Raw genomic sequence first — 17,426 nt, forward strand, 5'->3', positions numbered from 1 at the left:
TGCTTCCATAGGAAGTCTTATAGTTTGCCAGCCCTGCCACATCCGACGAGCATCAGAGCCGGTGTAGTACGATTCAATCTTAGTCCTGTATTGACTGACTGTTTGATGGTTCGTCGGAGGGCATAGCGGGCTTTCTTATAGGCGTCCGGGTTAGTCCCGCTCCTTGAAGCGGCAGCTCTATGCTTTAGCTCAGTTGCCTGTAATCCATGGCTTATGGGTATGTACGTACGGTCCCTGTGGGGACGACGTCATCGATGTACTTACTGATGAAGCCAGTGACTGATGTGGTGTACTCCTCAATGCCATCGGAAGAATCCCGGAACATATTCCAGTCTGTGCTAGCAAAACAGTCCTGTAGCTTAGCACTTGCTTCATCTGATCACTTGTTTATTGACCGAGTCACTGGTGCTTCCTGCTTTAGTTTATGCTTGTAAACAGGAGGATAGAATTATGGTCAGATTTGCCAAATGGAGGGCGAGGGAGAGCTTTGTACGAGTCTCTGTGTGTGGAGCAAAGGTGGTCGAGTTTTTTTTTCTTCCTTTGTTTGCATAGTTACATGCTGGTAGAAATGAGGTAAAACAGATGTAAGTTTCCCTGCATTAAAGTCCCTGGTCAATAGGAGCGCCGTCTCAGGATGAGCGTTTCCTGTTTGCTTATGTTCTAAAAACAGCTCATTGAGTGCGGTCTTCGTGCCAGCATTGGTTTGTGGTGGTAAATAGACGGCCACGATATAGATGAAAAAACAAAGTGTTGGAGAAGAAAGTGAAAGTGAAAACTCTTGGTAAATAGTGTGGTCTACAGCTTATCATGAGATACTCTACCTCAGGTAGAGGTCGACCGATTAATCGGAATGGCCGATTTCAAGTTTTCATAACAATCGGTAAAAAAAATGTTTACACCTTTATTTAACTAGGCAAGTCAGTTAAGAACACATTCTTATTTTCAATGACGACCTAGGAACGGTGGGTTAACTGCCTTGTTCAGGTACAGAACGACAGATTTTTACCTTGTGTAAGAAATACCATTGTAATAACACAAGCATATTGCTATTACATTGTTATAACTAACTTCTTTCTTAAACAAGGTTCTCTCACATACTCACAAGCAGAAACTGAGACACACACACACCAGAGACAGATGGCTGACACAGAACATTCATAAACACTGATAAGGCAGGGAAGGCCTTGAGCAAGAGTGCTTGGGTCTGCATCACACGAGATAATGAGACACACACACCCAGAGACAGATGGCTGACATAGACCTTTTATAAACACTGACAAAGAAAAGGGTGCTTGGTACGGTATTTCACGAGGTACTGAGACACACACATACCCAAGAACAGAGGGCTGACGTAAATCTTTCATAAACACAGATAAGACAGGAACATCAACGCACACACAAAAACTCCTCTTCAGTCTGAACATTTTTGAAGACAAAGAACTCTACTCAGAGCCAATGGGACAGTGATACTAGCCTGAAGGAGACCTCGCCCAACTCATCAGAACCAACCAGAGGACCAGAACTTCCAGACTCAACCTACTTTCTGTGCTGTATAAAATGACTATGTATTTCTGTTATCTGGGCTCTGTCTGCAGGTTCCTTACGAGCCGAATGAACGAGACCATGCATGTTTGTATAAGATATCTTTACCTCTGAATAAAACTGCTTTTTATTATACGAATATCCACCCTGTCCAGAGTCTCTACTTCGTCTCAGTTCTCCAGTAAACTTGTGTCATCAACACTTGTCAGCTCGGGGATTCGTTTTTGTAACCTTCCGGTTACTAGTCCACCTGCCTTACATTGCACTCCACGAGGAGCCTGCGTGGAAGACTGACTACCTGTTACGCGAGGGCAGCAAAAAGCCAAGATAAGTTGCTAGCTAGCATTAAACTTATCTTATAAAAAACAATCAATCTTAACATAATCACTAGTTAACTACACATGGTTGATGATATTACTAGTTTATCTAGCTTGTCCTGCGTTGCATAAGATGCGGTGCCTGTTAATTTCTCATTGAAGTGCTTACAGCCTACTTCGACAAACGGGTGATGATTTAACAAGCGCATTTGCGAAAAAAGCACTGTCTTTGCACCAATGTACCTAACCATAAACATCAATGCCTTTCTTTAAAATCAATACACAAGTATATATTTTTAAACCTGCATATTTAGTTAATATTGCCTGCTAACATGAATTTCTTATAACTAGGGAAATTGTCACTTCTCTTGAGTTCTGTGCAAGCAGTCAGGGTATATTTTATTTTTATTTCACCATGTAGGCTAGTTGAGAACAAGTTATCATATGCTACTGCGACATGGCCAGAATAAAGCATACCAATTCGACACATACAACAACACAGAGTTACACATGGAATAAACAAAACATACAGTCAATAATACGGTAGAAAAATAAGTCTATATACAATGTGAGCAAATGAGGTGAGATAAGGGAAGTAAAGGCAAAAAAAGACCATAGTGGCGAGGTAAATATAATATAGCAAGTAAAACACTGGAATGGTAGATTTGGAAGAATGTGCAAAGTAGAAATAGAAATAATGGGGTGCAAAGGAGCAAAATAAATAAATACAGTAGGGGAAGCGGTAGTTGTTTGGGCTAAATTATAGATGGGCTATGTACAGGTGCAGTAATATGTGAGCTGCTCTGACAGCTGGTGCTTAAAGCTAGTGAGGGAGATAAGTGTTTCCAGCTTCAGAGATTTTTGCAGTTTATTCCAGTCATTGGCAGCAGAGAACTGGAAGGAAAGATGACCAAAGGAAGAATTGGCTTTGGGGACCAGTGAGATATACCTGCTGGAGTGCGTGCTACGAGTGGGTGCTGCTATGGTGACCAGTGAGCTGAGATAAGGCAGGGCTTTACCTAGCAGAGACTTGTAGATAACCTGTAGCCAGTGGGTTTGGCGACGAGTATGAAGCTAGGGCCAACCAACGAGAGCGTACAGGTCGCAATGGTGGGTAGTGTATGGGGCTTTGACAAAACGGATGGCACTGTGATAGACTGCATCCAGTTTGTTGAGTAGAGTGTTGGAGGCTATTTTATAGATGACATCACCGAAGTCGAGGATCGGTAGGATGGTCAGTTTTACGAGGTTATGTTTGGCAGCATGAGTGAAGGATGCTTTGTTGCGATATAGGAAGCCAATTCTAGATTTAATTTTGGATTGGAGATGCTTAATGTGGGTCTGGAAGGAGAGTTTACAGTCTAACCAGACACCTAGGTATTCGTAGTTGTCCACGTATTCTAAGTCAGAGCCGTCCAGAAGAGCTGTAAAGAGATCACTGTTTTACTATAGCATGTGTTCATATGTGCTATATATACACACACACACACTGAATTCTTACTATTTATTGAATTACTGAAACCATAATTAAAGGAAATAATCATAGGTCCACTGTGTCTGCAAAAGGAACAAGTAGGAGTGAAGTTCTTTTGCCCTCTGCTGGTCTATAAGGATGAGAGCAGCAGAGCATGGTTGTGTTCAAATTAGACAAGTCCAGGGGGTCCCTGCTTCAGTCTGTATTCTTCCGTTTTCTGCCTAATGATATAGATGTAATAAAGTGTCAATAGTTCTCACCACAGTCGTCCTCGTCGCTCGCGTCAGCACAGTCCGGCGAGTGGTCACACCTCCAGGAGTGAGGCATACATTGGCCGTCCCCACAACTGAACTCAGAGCTGAAGCAAGTGTGAGGAGCCCGGGTCTGGCCAGAGGGACATGCGTCGGGACCCACATCCTGCCCAGCGGGACAGTTGCCTGGCAACGCTGCTCCCTGTCTGCTCACAGAGGATGTACTCGGCTGTACAGTTCTTATGACAGGATATGACTTAGGACAGTTCTTATCCACAGTCGTCAGTGCCATCATCGCCTACTGCCACAGGCAAAGTCATCCTTCTTACATTGGAGCAAACCTGGGAAAGATGGAAGCCCAGAGGGCAATTAGTGGTCATGTACTTTAAATAAAAAGGGACTTACTACATTTTTATAAAGTCTGCATCTATTATTTTCAGAGGGGAATACAAATAAATGATCACATTAAACTAACTAACTTTCCGATGGGGTCATTTTTCCTTTTGTAAACTTTTTCTGATTACTGTAATGCTTAAATCCCTCTGGAATTTAAGCAAATGTTTCATTTGTGCAACGGCTTAGTGAATGTGGCCCATAGTGTTTAAGATTATGAAAGAGGCTCTTAAAATTGGATTGATGAAGAAATGTGCACTTCATTCATACACTGACGTTGAGCATGTGTAACTTGAGCCCAACCCAGGTGGCAGAGGTATTCTCTTTCCCTTAGCTCTTACCACAGGTATCCTCGAATTCGTCAGAGCCGTCATGACAGTCCGCGGTGCAGTCACAAAGAGCACTCTGGGAAATGCAACCTCCATCTGTACACAGAAACCCTGGGCAGGTCCACTCCCCTGAAACACAGCCAAAATAAGAATATCTTGTCACAATTACAAAATTGTCATATGCAATTATTACCTTCTCTCAATACATTTTATATACATGTGATCTGGATCATATTCATAGTGCACGGTAGCAAAACATTTTGGAATGGAAAACAAAAAAGAGCATTTCTTATTTGACAAGTTCATGTAGTCTCTCCCCGTTTTGGTCTGTTTGGTGTCTAGTGAACCTGATCCAGATGGTACAGTGATGACACAAGTGTACAGACCTACAGTATGCTCCAGCAGAAATGTCACAACTGATATGGCCACGTATTAAAATCAGCAAACTCAAACCCTGTTACTGGACGCTATCAAGTTAGTACAGTTACATGCTGTACTGTGACATTCAGTCTCCCCTATGATCCAACGGTCTTATTTTTTATTTTATTTTTTACATTTTATCCCATTTTCTCCCCAATTTTCGTGGTATCCAATCGCTAGTAATTACTATCTTGTCTCATCGCTACAACTCCCGTACGGGCTCGGGAGAGACGAAGGTCGAAAGCCATGCGTCCTCCGAAGCACAACCCAACCAAGCCACACTGCTTCTTAACACAGCGCGCCTCCAACCCGGAAGCCAGCCGCACCAATGTGTCGGAGGAAACACCGTGTACCTGGCCCCCTTGGTTAGCGCGCACTGCGCCCGGCCCGCCACGAGAGTCGCTGGAGCGCGATGAGACAAGGATATCCCTACCGGCCAAAACCTCCCTAACCCGGACGACGCTATGCCAATTGTGCGTTGCCCCACGGACCTCCCGGTCGCGGCCGGCTGCGACAGAGCCTGGGCGCGAACCCAGAGACTCTGGTGGCGCAGCCCTAGACCACTGCGCCACCCGGGAGGCCCCCCGATCCAATGGTCTTTAATAAGGTAAAAACCCCTCCACTGTCACTCCCTGCTGCAGAATTCATCACTGCCATCCTCACAATCGCCGTCCCTGTCACACACCCAGAGGCCGAGGATACATCTCCCATTCCTGCACTTGAACTGTTCACAGGTCGGCAGGGTATTACCTATTACCTACAAATGAATAAATGCATTTTGAATATTATATACTTAGAGGCTACTCACTCTACAGAAAATGAAAAACGAAGTGGCTACAGAAACTTTGAATGAATGACTTCAATTTGGGGTATGCAGTAGCATGTCAAACATTTTACAGCATGTATTGTTTTCATAACGTGCTATCAAGTGCAGAGCTGCACTTATGAAATGTTTGACATATTACTGCCTAACCTGTTGAGAACTTGTGTTATGGCTTTTCAACCTCCGCTCTGAATCCACGATATGGCAATATAATAGAACTCAGGAGGGTTTTCTTTAATGGAAGCTTCTCTGTCAAACATGTAAAGTGTGGTGTACCGCAGGGCAGCTCTCTAGGCCCTCTACTCTTTTATATTTTTACCAATGACCTGCCCCTGGCATTTAACAAAGCATGTGTTATTGTTTTTATAAGAAACATGAATGTGTTGTAAATTCCAAATTGTTTGCATATTCAACTTTCACACAGCACTGACACACACTTACCCCACCAGACATGCTACCTGGGGTCTTTTCACAGTCCCCAGGTCCAGAACAAATTCAAGGAAACGTACAGTATTATACAGAGCCATGAGTGCATGGAACTCCCTTCCATCTTACATAGAGGAAGTGACCAGCAAAACTGGTTTCAAAAAATAATAAGCAACACCTCATGGCACAATGCCTCTCCCCCATGCGACCTACTTGTGTGTACAATGCATTCGGAAAGTATTTAGACCTAGGGCTGTTGCGGTGACCATATTACCGCCACATCTGCTGTCATGAGTCATTAGAGGCCTACCAAACTAGCTAACTGCCTGGAACTCAGCACTCTATTGTCCCTCTAATCACTGACAAATGCAAATGTATTCAAAAATCTAAATCAAAACACTTCATGAGAGTCCAGGAGCTCATGTTGCGCAACATTACTATAGGCTCTGCAATTGCGTGAAAAAAACAGTGATTGCCTCTTATTTTCTATTTTCAACATAACACTTTTTTTTCTTAAAACGTTGTAAGTAAGCATTTCACTGTAAGGTATTGTTGTATTCAGCACGTGACAAATAAAATTAGATTTTTACTAGAAATTGGATCCCATCAGCTTTCAATAGACTAGGCCTACTATATTTATTTCTGAACTTTCCTAATATTAAGCGCATTGCTTATATTTGCAACAGTAGTACAGCCTACCTGGCTGGCATGAAAATTAACCACCTGAAAAGCATCCTCCATTCACTATTTAAGTGTATAGATTACATGCATTTTTCCCCACTGCATGATAATGATCCATTCAAAATCAAAACATTTTACACATGATTTAGTATATGGAAAGACAAGATTAAATCAAGAACAGTCTGATGGGTGACACTATTAGATTATCACTTGTGAATGATGCCCAGCATAAGAAATAATGCCTTTTTTTTGCAACTTTATTGAATCATAGTCTCACACCTGATGTTGCCAAGCCCATACGCCTATCTGTTTTGAATCACAACTAAAGTGGCCAAATAACTTGTTAAAATTAGGAACATTAATCCGCTTTACAAGGGGTGTAGAGCCTAACTGGCATACATAAGCAGGGTGTGAGTTTCAAGTTTGGGGAAGATCATTTTCACCATAAACATGCACCTTCATAATAAAAGCATTACATGCATAATTGTATTTGCAGTCACTTTTGATAATGGTGTTTCCGCTAATGGAACATTTGCACGCATAGCCTACTACCATGTGTGCATTGCTGCGCTTATGTGAAGAACGAGCCTAATAGTTTATCAACAAATGTTCTGATCTGTTACGTCAGCCACACTGCGTAAAAAGAAGTTTGGGGGATGCTAGTGGTTGTATTCACTTGGGATCTACCGCATCCCACAACTGTCCCAGACTGCTTGGAATATTTATTTCTCGCACAGAATAGGTCGACTTTAGTACTATGGGGGATAGTAGATTGACATAGGCTACTGCTTTTGCTGTTCGTTAGGCCTACTCATCTTGTTGGCTGACGAAAAGTAAATGTGGACAATTCTTCCAATATCTTCAATATGCACCTTGTAATTGGATAAGGACGCATGCAGTTGCGTCCCCGATGTGTCTGTCTTCACTGGTAGCCTGTGAGAAAGACCTTGTCACGTAATGGAGAGCCATGTGAGTGAAAGGTAGGGCACAACGGCCACTGGCCGCAAGAGACAGATTTTTTTAGGGTGCATTACGGCAACACTAAGGGGATGCTGCCGTGAAATTCTAGGCATTATCAAGTGCTTGTCAAATTGTGAATGAGAGACGGATGAAGTGTGTGCAGCCTGCACAAAAAAAACAATGCAGAGCTCATGCCTTTAAAGCGACTTTTTTCAAATCAGTCGCATCATGCAGCCTATACAATGGATTAAAAATACTTCGGAAAGTATTTAGACCCCTCAACTTTTTCCACATTTTGCTACATTACAGCCTTATTCGAAAATGTATTAAATTGTTCCCCCCCCCTCAATCTACACACAATACCCCATAATGACAAAGCAAAAACAGGTTTTTAGAAACGTTTGCCAATATATATTTAAAAAACTGAACTATCAAATTTACATAAGTATTCAGACCTTTTACTCAGTACTTTGTTGAAGCACCTTAGGCAGTGATTACAGCCTTGAGTCTTCTTGGGTATGACGCTACAAGCTTGGCACACCTGTATTTGGGGAGGTTCTCCCATTCTTCTCTGCAGATCCTCTCCATCTCTGTCAGGTTGGATGGGGAGCATTGCTGCACAGCCATTTTCAGGTCTCTCCAGAGACGTTAGATCGGATTCAAGTCTGGGTGGGCCACTCAAGGACATTCAGAGACTTGTCCCGAAGGCACTCCTGCGTTGTCTGGGCTGTGTGCTTAGGGTCATTGTCCTGTTGGAAGGCTAACCTTGACTGCCTTCAGCTCATCTGCAATGAAGAGACCGGTGTGTCTGTTGTCCCTTGTGTCTGTGCTCTTGTGGAATACTGGTTGAGGGGTAGAGAAGTAGTTAATTATTCCTTGCCCACGAACAGTCCCTTGTGTCTGTGCTCTTGTAGAATACTGGTTGAGGGGTGGAGATGATGTAGTTCATTATTCCTTGCCCACGAACTATCGACCACCCATCAGAGATGATTGCAATACAGTCTGCTTTCTCTATGATTTGCTTGACCTTCACTTGAACTCTGCATCCAGCAAATGAGTAGATAAAGCATGTCTGGTTGGAGGGGTGTATGCTGGGCGAAGAACATTCAGAAATCTCTTCCAATACACATTGCCTGTGAGCATTGGAGGTGAACCGGTTGCATACACAGCTCGAGCAAGACATTCATCAGCATTTCTCTGACTACGTTCCTCCATTGAGTGAAAAAACCCTGTCTGATTCCAGGAGGACCATGAGCTGTTGCTATCGATAAGGTGTCTGATTCATTGAAACAGTCAATGAAACATGTATGGAAATAGGTGAATTAACACCCCTCAGTTAACAGGCTCAAGCAAGCTAAACCCCACATGGTAGCAAAAACTAACTAGCAGAAATTGTTAAAAAAGTTAGAAATGATTTAAACACACTTTGCTGTAGGCTACTATTTACTAGTTAACAAAAAAATAATGTCATAAAATATATTCACCCCACCCAGTATTGTAATCAAAACTTAACAGATCGCATTTAGTCCTTGGCTCAGACAGTGTAGTAGTGTGGGCTCAATAGCATCTCATTAGTGTGCAGGATCTTGAGAATCGGCTGTACATGTGATTGAAGAGCGCACTGCACATGATGGAAGAATGCACTGTGCATGCAGAGGGTTGCAATTTCATTGAATTGGGGATAGTTTAACCAAAATATGCCACAAGACCTAGAATTGCCTTGTGTATCCCACAAAAAAGGTTCACTGTTATAAGCTAATCATGTATGTCATGATATTGTCCGTGTCGTTGTTCAGCCACGACTCAGTGAAACATAAGATAATACAGTTCTTAATGTTCCGTTGGTAGAATAATCGTAGGTCATCCATTCTATTTTCCAATGATTGCATGTTAGCAAGTAGAATTGATGGCAATGGGAGTTTACTCGCTCACCTACGGATTCTCTAAAGGCAGCCTGATGATCTGCGTCCTCTTTTCCTCCGCCGTTTCTTCACGCAAATGACATAAATCTGGGCCTGTTCCTGGGAGAGCAGTATAACTTTCTCGTTTGACTCGTTATAGGAAAAAGCTTCTTCCAGTCCGTGGTGATTAATCCCAGTTCTGATGTCCAGAAGTTCTTTTTGGTCATAAGAGACGGTAGAACCAACATCATTTTTTAAACTTATTTTGTACGTAAGTTACCAACGCAAATAAATAAATAAATAAATAGCACAATTGATTATGGGCATGTAAAATGGCAGCCATCCGCTTCAGCGCCCTTTTAAATGTTAAAATAAGCTACATTTTCTTCATATCATGCTTCTTTAAACCTGTCTAAAATAAATAATGGATTTATTGTGACGGTATAGGCTATATTACATGGATTTATTAGACTCTGTCAATAACGGGCAATTACCGCGACCGACAATTATTTCATTTTTTTCACCTTTATTTAACCAGGTAGGCCAGTTGAGAACAAGTTCTCATTTACAACTGTGACCTGGCCAAGATAAAGCAAAGCAGTGCAACAAACACAGTTACATGGAATAAACAAACGTACAATAACACAATAGAAAAATCTATATGTAGTGTGTGCAAATGTAGTAAGATTAGGGAGGTAAAGCAATAAATAGGCCTTAGTGGCACAATAATTACAATTTAGCAATTAAACACTGGAGTGATAGATGTGCAGAATATGAATGTGCAAGTAGAGATACTGGGGTGCAAAGGAGCAATAACAAAAAAAAGAACATGGGGATAAGGTAGTTGGGTGGGCTATTTACAGATGGGCTGTGTACAGGTGCAATGATCTGTAAGTTGCTCTGACAGCTGATGCTTAAAGTTAGTGAGGGAGATAAACTCAAGGTTCAGTGATTTTTGCAATTCGTTCCAGTCATTGGCAACAGAGTTGGATAGGAAAGGCGGCCAAAGGAGGAATTGGCTTTGGGGGTGACCAGTGAAATATATCTGCTGGAGCACGTGCTACGGGTGGGTGCTGCTATGGTGACCAGTGAGCTGAGATAAGGCGGGGCTTTACCTAGCAAAAACTTAAGATGACCTGGAGCCAGTGGGTTTGGCGACTAATATGAAGCGAGGGCCAGCCAACGAGAGCATACAGGTTGCAGTGGTTTGTAGTATTTGGGGCTTGGTAACAAAACGGATGGCACTGTGGTAGACTACATCCAATTTGCTGAGTAGAGTGTTGGAGGCTATTTTGTAAATGACATCGCCGAAGTCAAGGATCGGTAGGATGGTCAATTTTACAAGGGTATGTTTGGCAGCATGAGTGAAGGATGCTTTGTTGTGAAATAGGAAGCCGATTCTAGACTTCATTTTGGATTGGAGATGCTTAATGTGAGTCTGGAAGGAGAGTTTACAGTTAACCAGACACCTAGGTATTTGTAGTTGTCCACATTATTCTAAGTCAGAACCGCCCAGAGTAGTGATGCTAGGCGGGAGGGTGGCGATCGGTTGAAGAGTATGCATTTAGTTTTACTAGCATTTAAGAGCAGTTGGAGGCCACGGAAGGAGTGTTGTATGGCATTGAAGCTCTTCTGGAGGTTTGTTAACACAATGTCCAAAGGGCCAGGAGTATACAAAATGGTGTCGTTTGCATAGAGGTGGATCAGAGAATCACCAGCAGCAAGAGCGACATCATTGAAGTATACAGAGAAGAGAGTCGGCCCGAGAATTGAACCCTGTGGCATCCCCAGAGACTGCCAAAGGCCCGGACAACAGGACCTCCGATTTGACACACTGAAATCTGAGAAGTAGTTGGTGAACCAGGCGAGGCAGTCATTTGAGAAGCCAAGGCTGTTGAGTCTGCTGGTAAGAATGTGGTGATTGACAGAGTCGAAAGCCTTGGCCAGGTCGATGAAGACGGCTTTTAGCGATGGCAGTTATGACATCGTTTAGGACCTTGAGCGTGGCTGAGGTGCATCCATGACCCGCTCGGAAACCAGATTGCATAGCGGAGAAAGTACGGTGGAATTCGAAATGGTCGGTGATCTGTTATCTTGGCTTTTGAAGACTTTAGAAAGGCAGTGTAGGATGGATATAGGTCTGTAACAGTTTGGGTCTAAAGTGTCACCCCCTTTGAAGGGGGGGATGACCGCGGCAGCTTTCCAATCTTTAGGGATCTCAGACAATACGAAAGAGGTTGAACAGGCTAGTAAAAGGAGTTGCAACAATTAAACTGATAATTTTAGAGAGGGTCCAGATTGTCTAGCCCAGCTGATTTGTAGGGGTCCAGATTTTGCAGCTCTTTCAGAACATCAGCTATCTGGATTTGGGTGAAGGAGAAATAGGGGAGTAATGGGCAAGTTGCTGTGGGGGGTGCAGAGCTGTTGACCGGGGTAGGGGTATCCAGGTGGAAAGCATGGCCAGCCGTAGAAAATGATTATTGAAATGCGATTACCGTATATTTATCGGTGGTGACAGTGTTTCCTAGCTTCAGTGCAGTGGGCAGCTGGGAGGAGGTGCTCAAACCATATTCTGCAGTCTCAGAAATTCAACCTGATGAGAGTGAGGATGAATTACCTGTGGTGGCAGGTGTGGTTCAAATCTCCAAGTCCGATCCATATGTAGTTTCAGGCTGGGTAGAAAATAAGTTAGGTACTGTTAAAACCGGTGAAGATAGCTAAGTCATTCAGAGGGAGAGGGCACTTCACGTCACATGACTAGGAACAACAGCAGGGCGCCTTTGAAACGAGTGATTATTCTGGTGGCGTTTTAAGTGTGTCTGCGGTACAGTGGTTTTGAATTTGTATTAAAGCAATGTGTGTGTGTGTTTGTGTGGGTTTAGTTGGTGGTGCAATGTGTCCCTCCCTCCCTATTTTGTTTATCAAAAACGTAACTAACCACACAGTAGGTGGCAGCATGCACAAACAAAATGTGTGGACGCTATGATACCAAATAAGTATTAGTGTACCCATTGTTGGATTACTTCATGTAGAAAAAGGAATTCTTAATTCAAACGAACCACCTGCAGCTGGACACATTTTAGAATATGCATGTTTGGCCGAATCGAGAACGAAGATAGTAAAGCCATGTTAAGGTTGTTCGAAAAATCTCTGTGCTATGCAAAACATTGCCTAATTGAGCATAACATTGGCTAGCTTCAATGCAACCAAAATAGTTTTTACATCGACGCTAACCCGTTAATCTGTTAACTAGCTAATGCAACTGCAATAAATGTGGGCCTCACGTCATAAAACAGCTGCTAATCGGGCGATGGCAATGACGTTGCACGCGCCACCAATGCAACATGACGACTACCAATAAAACACATGTGCAAATATGTAACTGGCAAGTTTATCTTACCCCAAATATTATGGAAGGTTAGTAACTGAGTAAGAAGTATTCTACGAAAGTTTCCCACACTCTGTGTCTGCAGTTAGAGGCACGTGGAAATGACGTAATTGTGCTTTAATAAGGAGAGCTGTGTTCAAAACGGAAGTGTTGCAATGTGTTCTGAAATCCAAACTAATCACGTCTGTGAAGCTCCCACGTCTGATCAAGACGTAAATCCCTTTCCTGGTGCTGATGCCGCGCTCAAAGCAACTGGGAACTCGGAAATTGCCGACTTCTGTCTTCAGTGTGTTCAAAACAACTGGGAACTCCAACTTGGAAAAGCGATAAAAATGTTCATCCAACTCGGAATTCCAACTCTGGAACATGGGCCTCTTTTTAGAGATCCGCATTTCCGAGCTAAATATCAGTGACGTCATGATTTGACCTCATATTTTTCAGAGTTCCCAGTTGTGTTGAATGCAGCTTAAGTCGCATGCATTAATGTCAATAGCGTGCCACTGTAGCAAGTATGGGTAACTCATAGAGATAGAGATATTTCGAGGACTCATCTTTATTAATAAGTTGATTGAGGACCTTGTATTTGTGTGATGAATGTGTTTGTTTTTTATGACTGGATTTTTCTTTCAGCTTGCATTTTGTATTTATATTTGTATGTGTGTATTTTCTGTCATGTAATTTAATTCAGGGCTCATCAGTAAATTAGACCATCTCAGTTTGACTCTCTAATAAAATAAAGGTAAAATTTAATCTGTGCCATTATAGTGACTGTGACAGCACCATTGAGGTTACAACTCATAGGAAATCCCACCCAGGTAGTTTGACTACTTTAAAATGGTGGAAGCCCTCATGCTAAAACGACCTTTTGGCCACTAGAAGCCTCTATCATTCTCTATGGGGTAACAGCATGCTTGGATTGTGTGAAAGTGGATGTAGCCACTAGATGATCCAAATATACATTATATATACAAAAGTATGTGGAAACCCCTTTAAATTAGTGGATTCTGCTATTTCAGCCTCACCCGTTGCTGACAGGTGTATAAAATTTAACACACAGCCATGCAATCTCCATTGGAAGTAAAATGGCCTTACTGAAGAGTTTGTATGGAGGTCAATGAGAGTTGAATTTGGTAAACGAAAATGTGCATGGCTTATTTGCTACGTAAGGTTTATTTGATAGAATATATGTTTTGTAATGCTTATATTGTTAGGAGTGTACTGATATAAGTAGGACATGGACATCCCGGCAACTTTGAGAAAAAACACTTTATATCAAAATTGTCTCGAGATGGATATTCCATTGAATACAGGCAGTTGAAGTCAACAACCCTCATCAACACTCGCATTGACCACTATACAAAAACTCCTCGCTTGGTGACAGAAAAACGCCACCTGCTGGAGAAGACAGATTTTGGGCTCAGCTATCCATCTCGCTTCACCTTTTCCTCTGGTGAAGCAAAAGAAGTGGGTGGATGAACAGCGATGGGTGTAGCATAAGTGTTATCCATGACTAAGTGGGCGGCCTTGATGCCATGGTTAATAATGGGGAAATAACAGAGTTTAGGAAACTGTCCTTGACATAACAACTCTGTCTGCGATGAATCATTTTGGCAAATATATTTTATCAATGGTTGTCTTGTCTTAATTAGTTTTATACTTACCCTGAGATTCTATAATATGCAGCAGACTACATGCATGAATGGTTGAGTCGACTCCTGATAATGATGAGCTACTTTGGGGATATTAAAGGTAGACTCAGGGAAATGACGTTGCCACAAGCAGAACCGGAGATAGAGATGAGCGAGATGCAACACTTCGCTCTCACACAGCATCTGCGCATGTGCATGGGTTCGCATAACGCAGTTCAGTGTGGTAGCCAGGGCACCAAACAGCGGAGAAGTTGAGCCTCGCGCTTCAACGCACTTAGTTGTTGCGGAAGTTGACCCACTACGCTGTTTACTTTCTGCATCTACGCCATATCGCTGAGTCTACCTTTAACCAGGTACCCAAAACTGTGATTGACTCACAAAGTATATATGCTAGTAACATGAGCAATTGGTCATTACAAAACATTTCTTCAAACATTACATAATTTATTAACAATTTAATATTTTACAAGATTTGAACAATAGTTATAGCAACATTGTGCTCTGCTGTCAGACCTACAATAAGTCAGGAATAAAACAATGTTGTTCAGAGGTATGGCTGGTCTGTAGACAGCGTTAGCTCCCTGGGAACATTTCCAGGTGTGACTGGACGCTTTGCTGGCACCTCCAGAGCTTGGCTGTAAGGGAATGAAAGCATAAGTTAATGTTGGTACATCACTCAGAAGATACAGTAGGAAGTTAATTCTCTAGCTAAATCAAATGCACACCGATATTGTATAATACTATCCAAAATATTTACTATGATCCAAAAATATTGCTTGATTGGCCATTTACAGATTTAAGTGTCTGCGTAGGCAAGTTAAGTTGTATTGTCAAGTGCACAAGTACAGTGAAAGGACTTTCTTACAACAATCCAGTAATCAATATCCGTAGTACTATACATTTAAATAGAACAAAAACACACAAGAAATATGAACACAAGAAAGTAAGCTATATACAGGGTCAGTGCCAATACCATATTTACAATGTGGAGGGATACTGGAGGGGGAGGGTTATATATGTATATGGGTAAGATGACTACGCATCAGGATATATGATAAGAGTAGCAGCAGGGTATATGATGATTGTATGCGAGTGTGTGTGAGCCAATGAAGGGAGTAGTGTGAGAGAGAGTTGTGTGTGTGTGTGTGTGTGTGTGTGTGTGTAGTCTGTGTGTGAGGAGACTGTGAGTGAATGAATAGTCTGTGTGAATAGTGTGTGTGTGTGTGTGTGTGTGTGTGTGTGAGAGTGTGAGTGAGTGAGAGTGAGTAGTCTGTGTGTGAGGAGACTGTGTGAGTGAATGAATAGTCTGTGTGAGTGAGTGAGTAGTGTGTCTGTGTGAGTGATTGAGTGAGTAGTGTGTCTGTGTGAGTGATTGAGTGAGTAGTGTGTCTGTCTGAGTGAGTGAGTGAGTAGTGTGTCTGTCTGTGTGAGTGAGTAGTGTGTCTGTCTGTGTGAGTGAGTAGTGTGTCTGTCTGTGTGAGTGAGTAGTGTGTCTGTCTGTGTGAGTGAGTAGTGTGTCTGTCTGTGTGAGTGAGTAGTGTGTCTGTCTGTGTGAGTGAGTAGTGTGTCTGTCTGTGTGAGTGAGTAGTGTGTCTGTCTGTGTGAGTGAGTAGTGTGTCTGTCTGTGTGAGTGAGTAGTGTGTCTGTCTGTGTGAGTGAGTAGTGTGTCTGTCTGTGTGAGTGAGTAGTGTGTCTGTCTGTGTGAGTGAGTAGTGTGTCTGTCTGTGTGAGTGAGTAGTGTGTCTGTCTGTGTGAGTGAGTAGTGTGTCTGTCTGTGTGAGTGAGTAGTGTGTCTGTCTGTGTGAGTGAGTAGTGTGTCTGTCTGTGTGAGTGAGTAGTGTGTCTGTCTGTGTGAGTGAGTAGTGTGTCTGTCTGTGTGAGTGAGTAGTGTGTCTGTCTGTGTGAGTGAGTAGTGTGTCTGTCTGTGTGAGTGAGTAGTGTGTCTGTCTGTGTGAGTGAGTAGTGTGTCTGTCTGTGTGAGTGAGTAGTGTGTCTGTGTGAGTGAGTAGTGTGTGTGTGTGAAGCAATTTTCACAAGAGACTAATGCAGTCTAATCTAAGCGGGACTGCTTTGACTCTGCTTGAAAACTGTACAGTAAAGTAGTCATATGCACTCAACTTCCACCCAGTTTGCCAGAGAAGGAATCCCAACACTTGTTCCACTGGCATAGCCTTTATTATGTCCCACTTACCAAGCAGTCAAGGCCTTTTGACACGACATCACAACCATTGCAGGTGCAGACTCTCTACGCCCATCTCTGCCATTATAGTAATTGAAGGCAAACTTGTGGCTGGGCCCAACAGGAAGTTTGGGTGGTGGTAGGGTCCTGCACAAAAGATTGTAACAAAGATTGTGGCATTTACAAAGTGTACAACACCATCCTTTCCTCCCCTCCCATTTGAGTGTCATGCAAAACCTGCTGAAAACGTTCTGCCTATATTGATTCTTAGCTATCATGAAACATTAAAGACATGAGTGAGCTGCCACTTACCTCTTTGCAATCTCACCGTAACGCAACTGTAGCTTTGCTTGCAGATTATGCTGTGGAAATTTGATAAGGTGAATTAAAAGTAATAACTTGCTTTTAAAGAGTCTTCCATTTCCAACATACAATGTCAGCAAACTATAGTAACAAGCCATCTGGCTAGCTAACGTTAGCTGTGTCCTTAGGCAGTTAAACAGGCTGCAAACTCTTCAAATGTGTTGGCAACTTGAAATAAGTGACACTTGCACTAAATACACAATGTGATGAGATGGCTTACCCCCGACAAAATATTTCTGAGCCTCTGGATAATTTTTGTAGCAGTAGCCATTGTTGTCAAGGGCAGAAAACTCTATTTTCAAGACAGGCAATGGGCATTACTGACACCTA

The 17,426-nt window shown here is 42.6% G+C and overlaps 2 protein-coding genes across 5 annotated transcripts in view; both read right to left on the minus strand.

Annotated features, from left to right (window-relative positions):
- The window catches only part of LOC129867337 (potassium voltage-gated channel subfamily V member 2-like), a 30,574-nt gene extending 17,422 nt beyond the window's left edge, over positions 1-13,152 (minus strand). Inside the window, exons 1-5 of one of the 4 annotated variants that reach the window (XM_055940674.1) lie at positions 12,918-13,152; positions 12,135-12,189; positions 9,549-9,732; positions 4,319-4,435; positions 3,594-3,925 (exon numbers count right to left, since the gene is read on the minus strand). The gene's annotated coding sequence lies outside the window, so the exon portion shown is untranslated. The remainder of the gene's footprint in view (positions 1-3,593; positions 3,926-4,318; positions 4,436-9,548; positions 9,733-12,134; positions 12,190-12,917) is intronic. The other 3 variants (XR_008761603.1, XM_055940672.1, XM_055940673.1) reach the window with 3 other exon arrangements.
- Positions 13,153-14,977: 1,825 nt separating this feature from the next.
- LOC129867338 (NADH dehydrogenase [ubiquinone] 1 alpha subcomplex subunit 7-like) lies at positions 14,978-17,426 on the minus strand. Its single transcript, XM_055940675.1, has 4 exons — positions 17,317-17,426; positions 17,046-17,095; positions 16,746-16,880; positions 14,978-15,189 (listed from the first exon to the last, which is right to left on the minus strand). The coding sequence occupies exons 1-4, from the start codon at positions 17,365-17,367 to the stop codon at positions 15,099-15,101; spliced, it is 327 nt and encodes a 108-aa protein (XP_055796650.1). The 5' UTR covers positions 17,368-17,426; the 3' UTR covers positions 14,978-15,098.

Source organism: Salvelinus fontinalis, chromosome 12 (assembly GCF_029448725.1).
Source record: "Salvelinus fontinalis isolate EN_2023a chromosome 12, ASM2944872v1, whole genome shotgun sequence".
Classification (NCBI taxonomy): Eukaryota; Metazoa; Chordata; class Actinopteri; order Salmoniformes; family Salmonidae; genus Salvelinus; species Salvelinus fontinalis.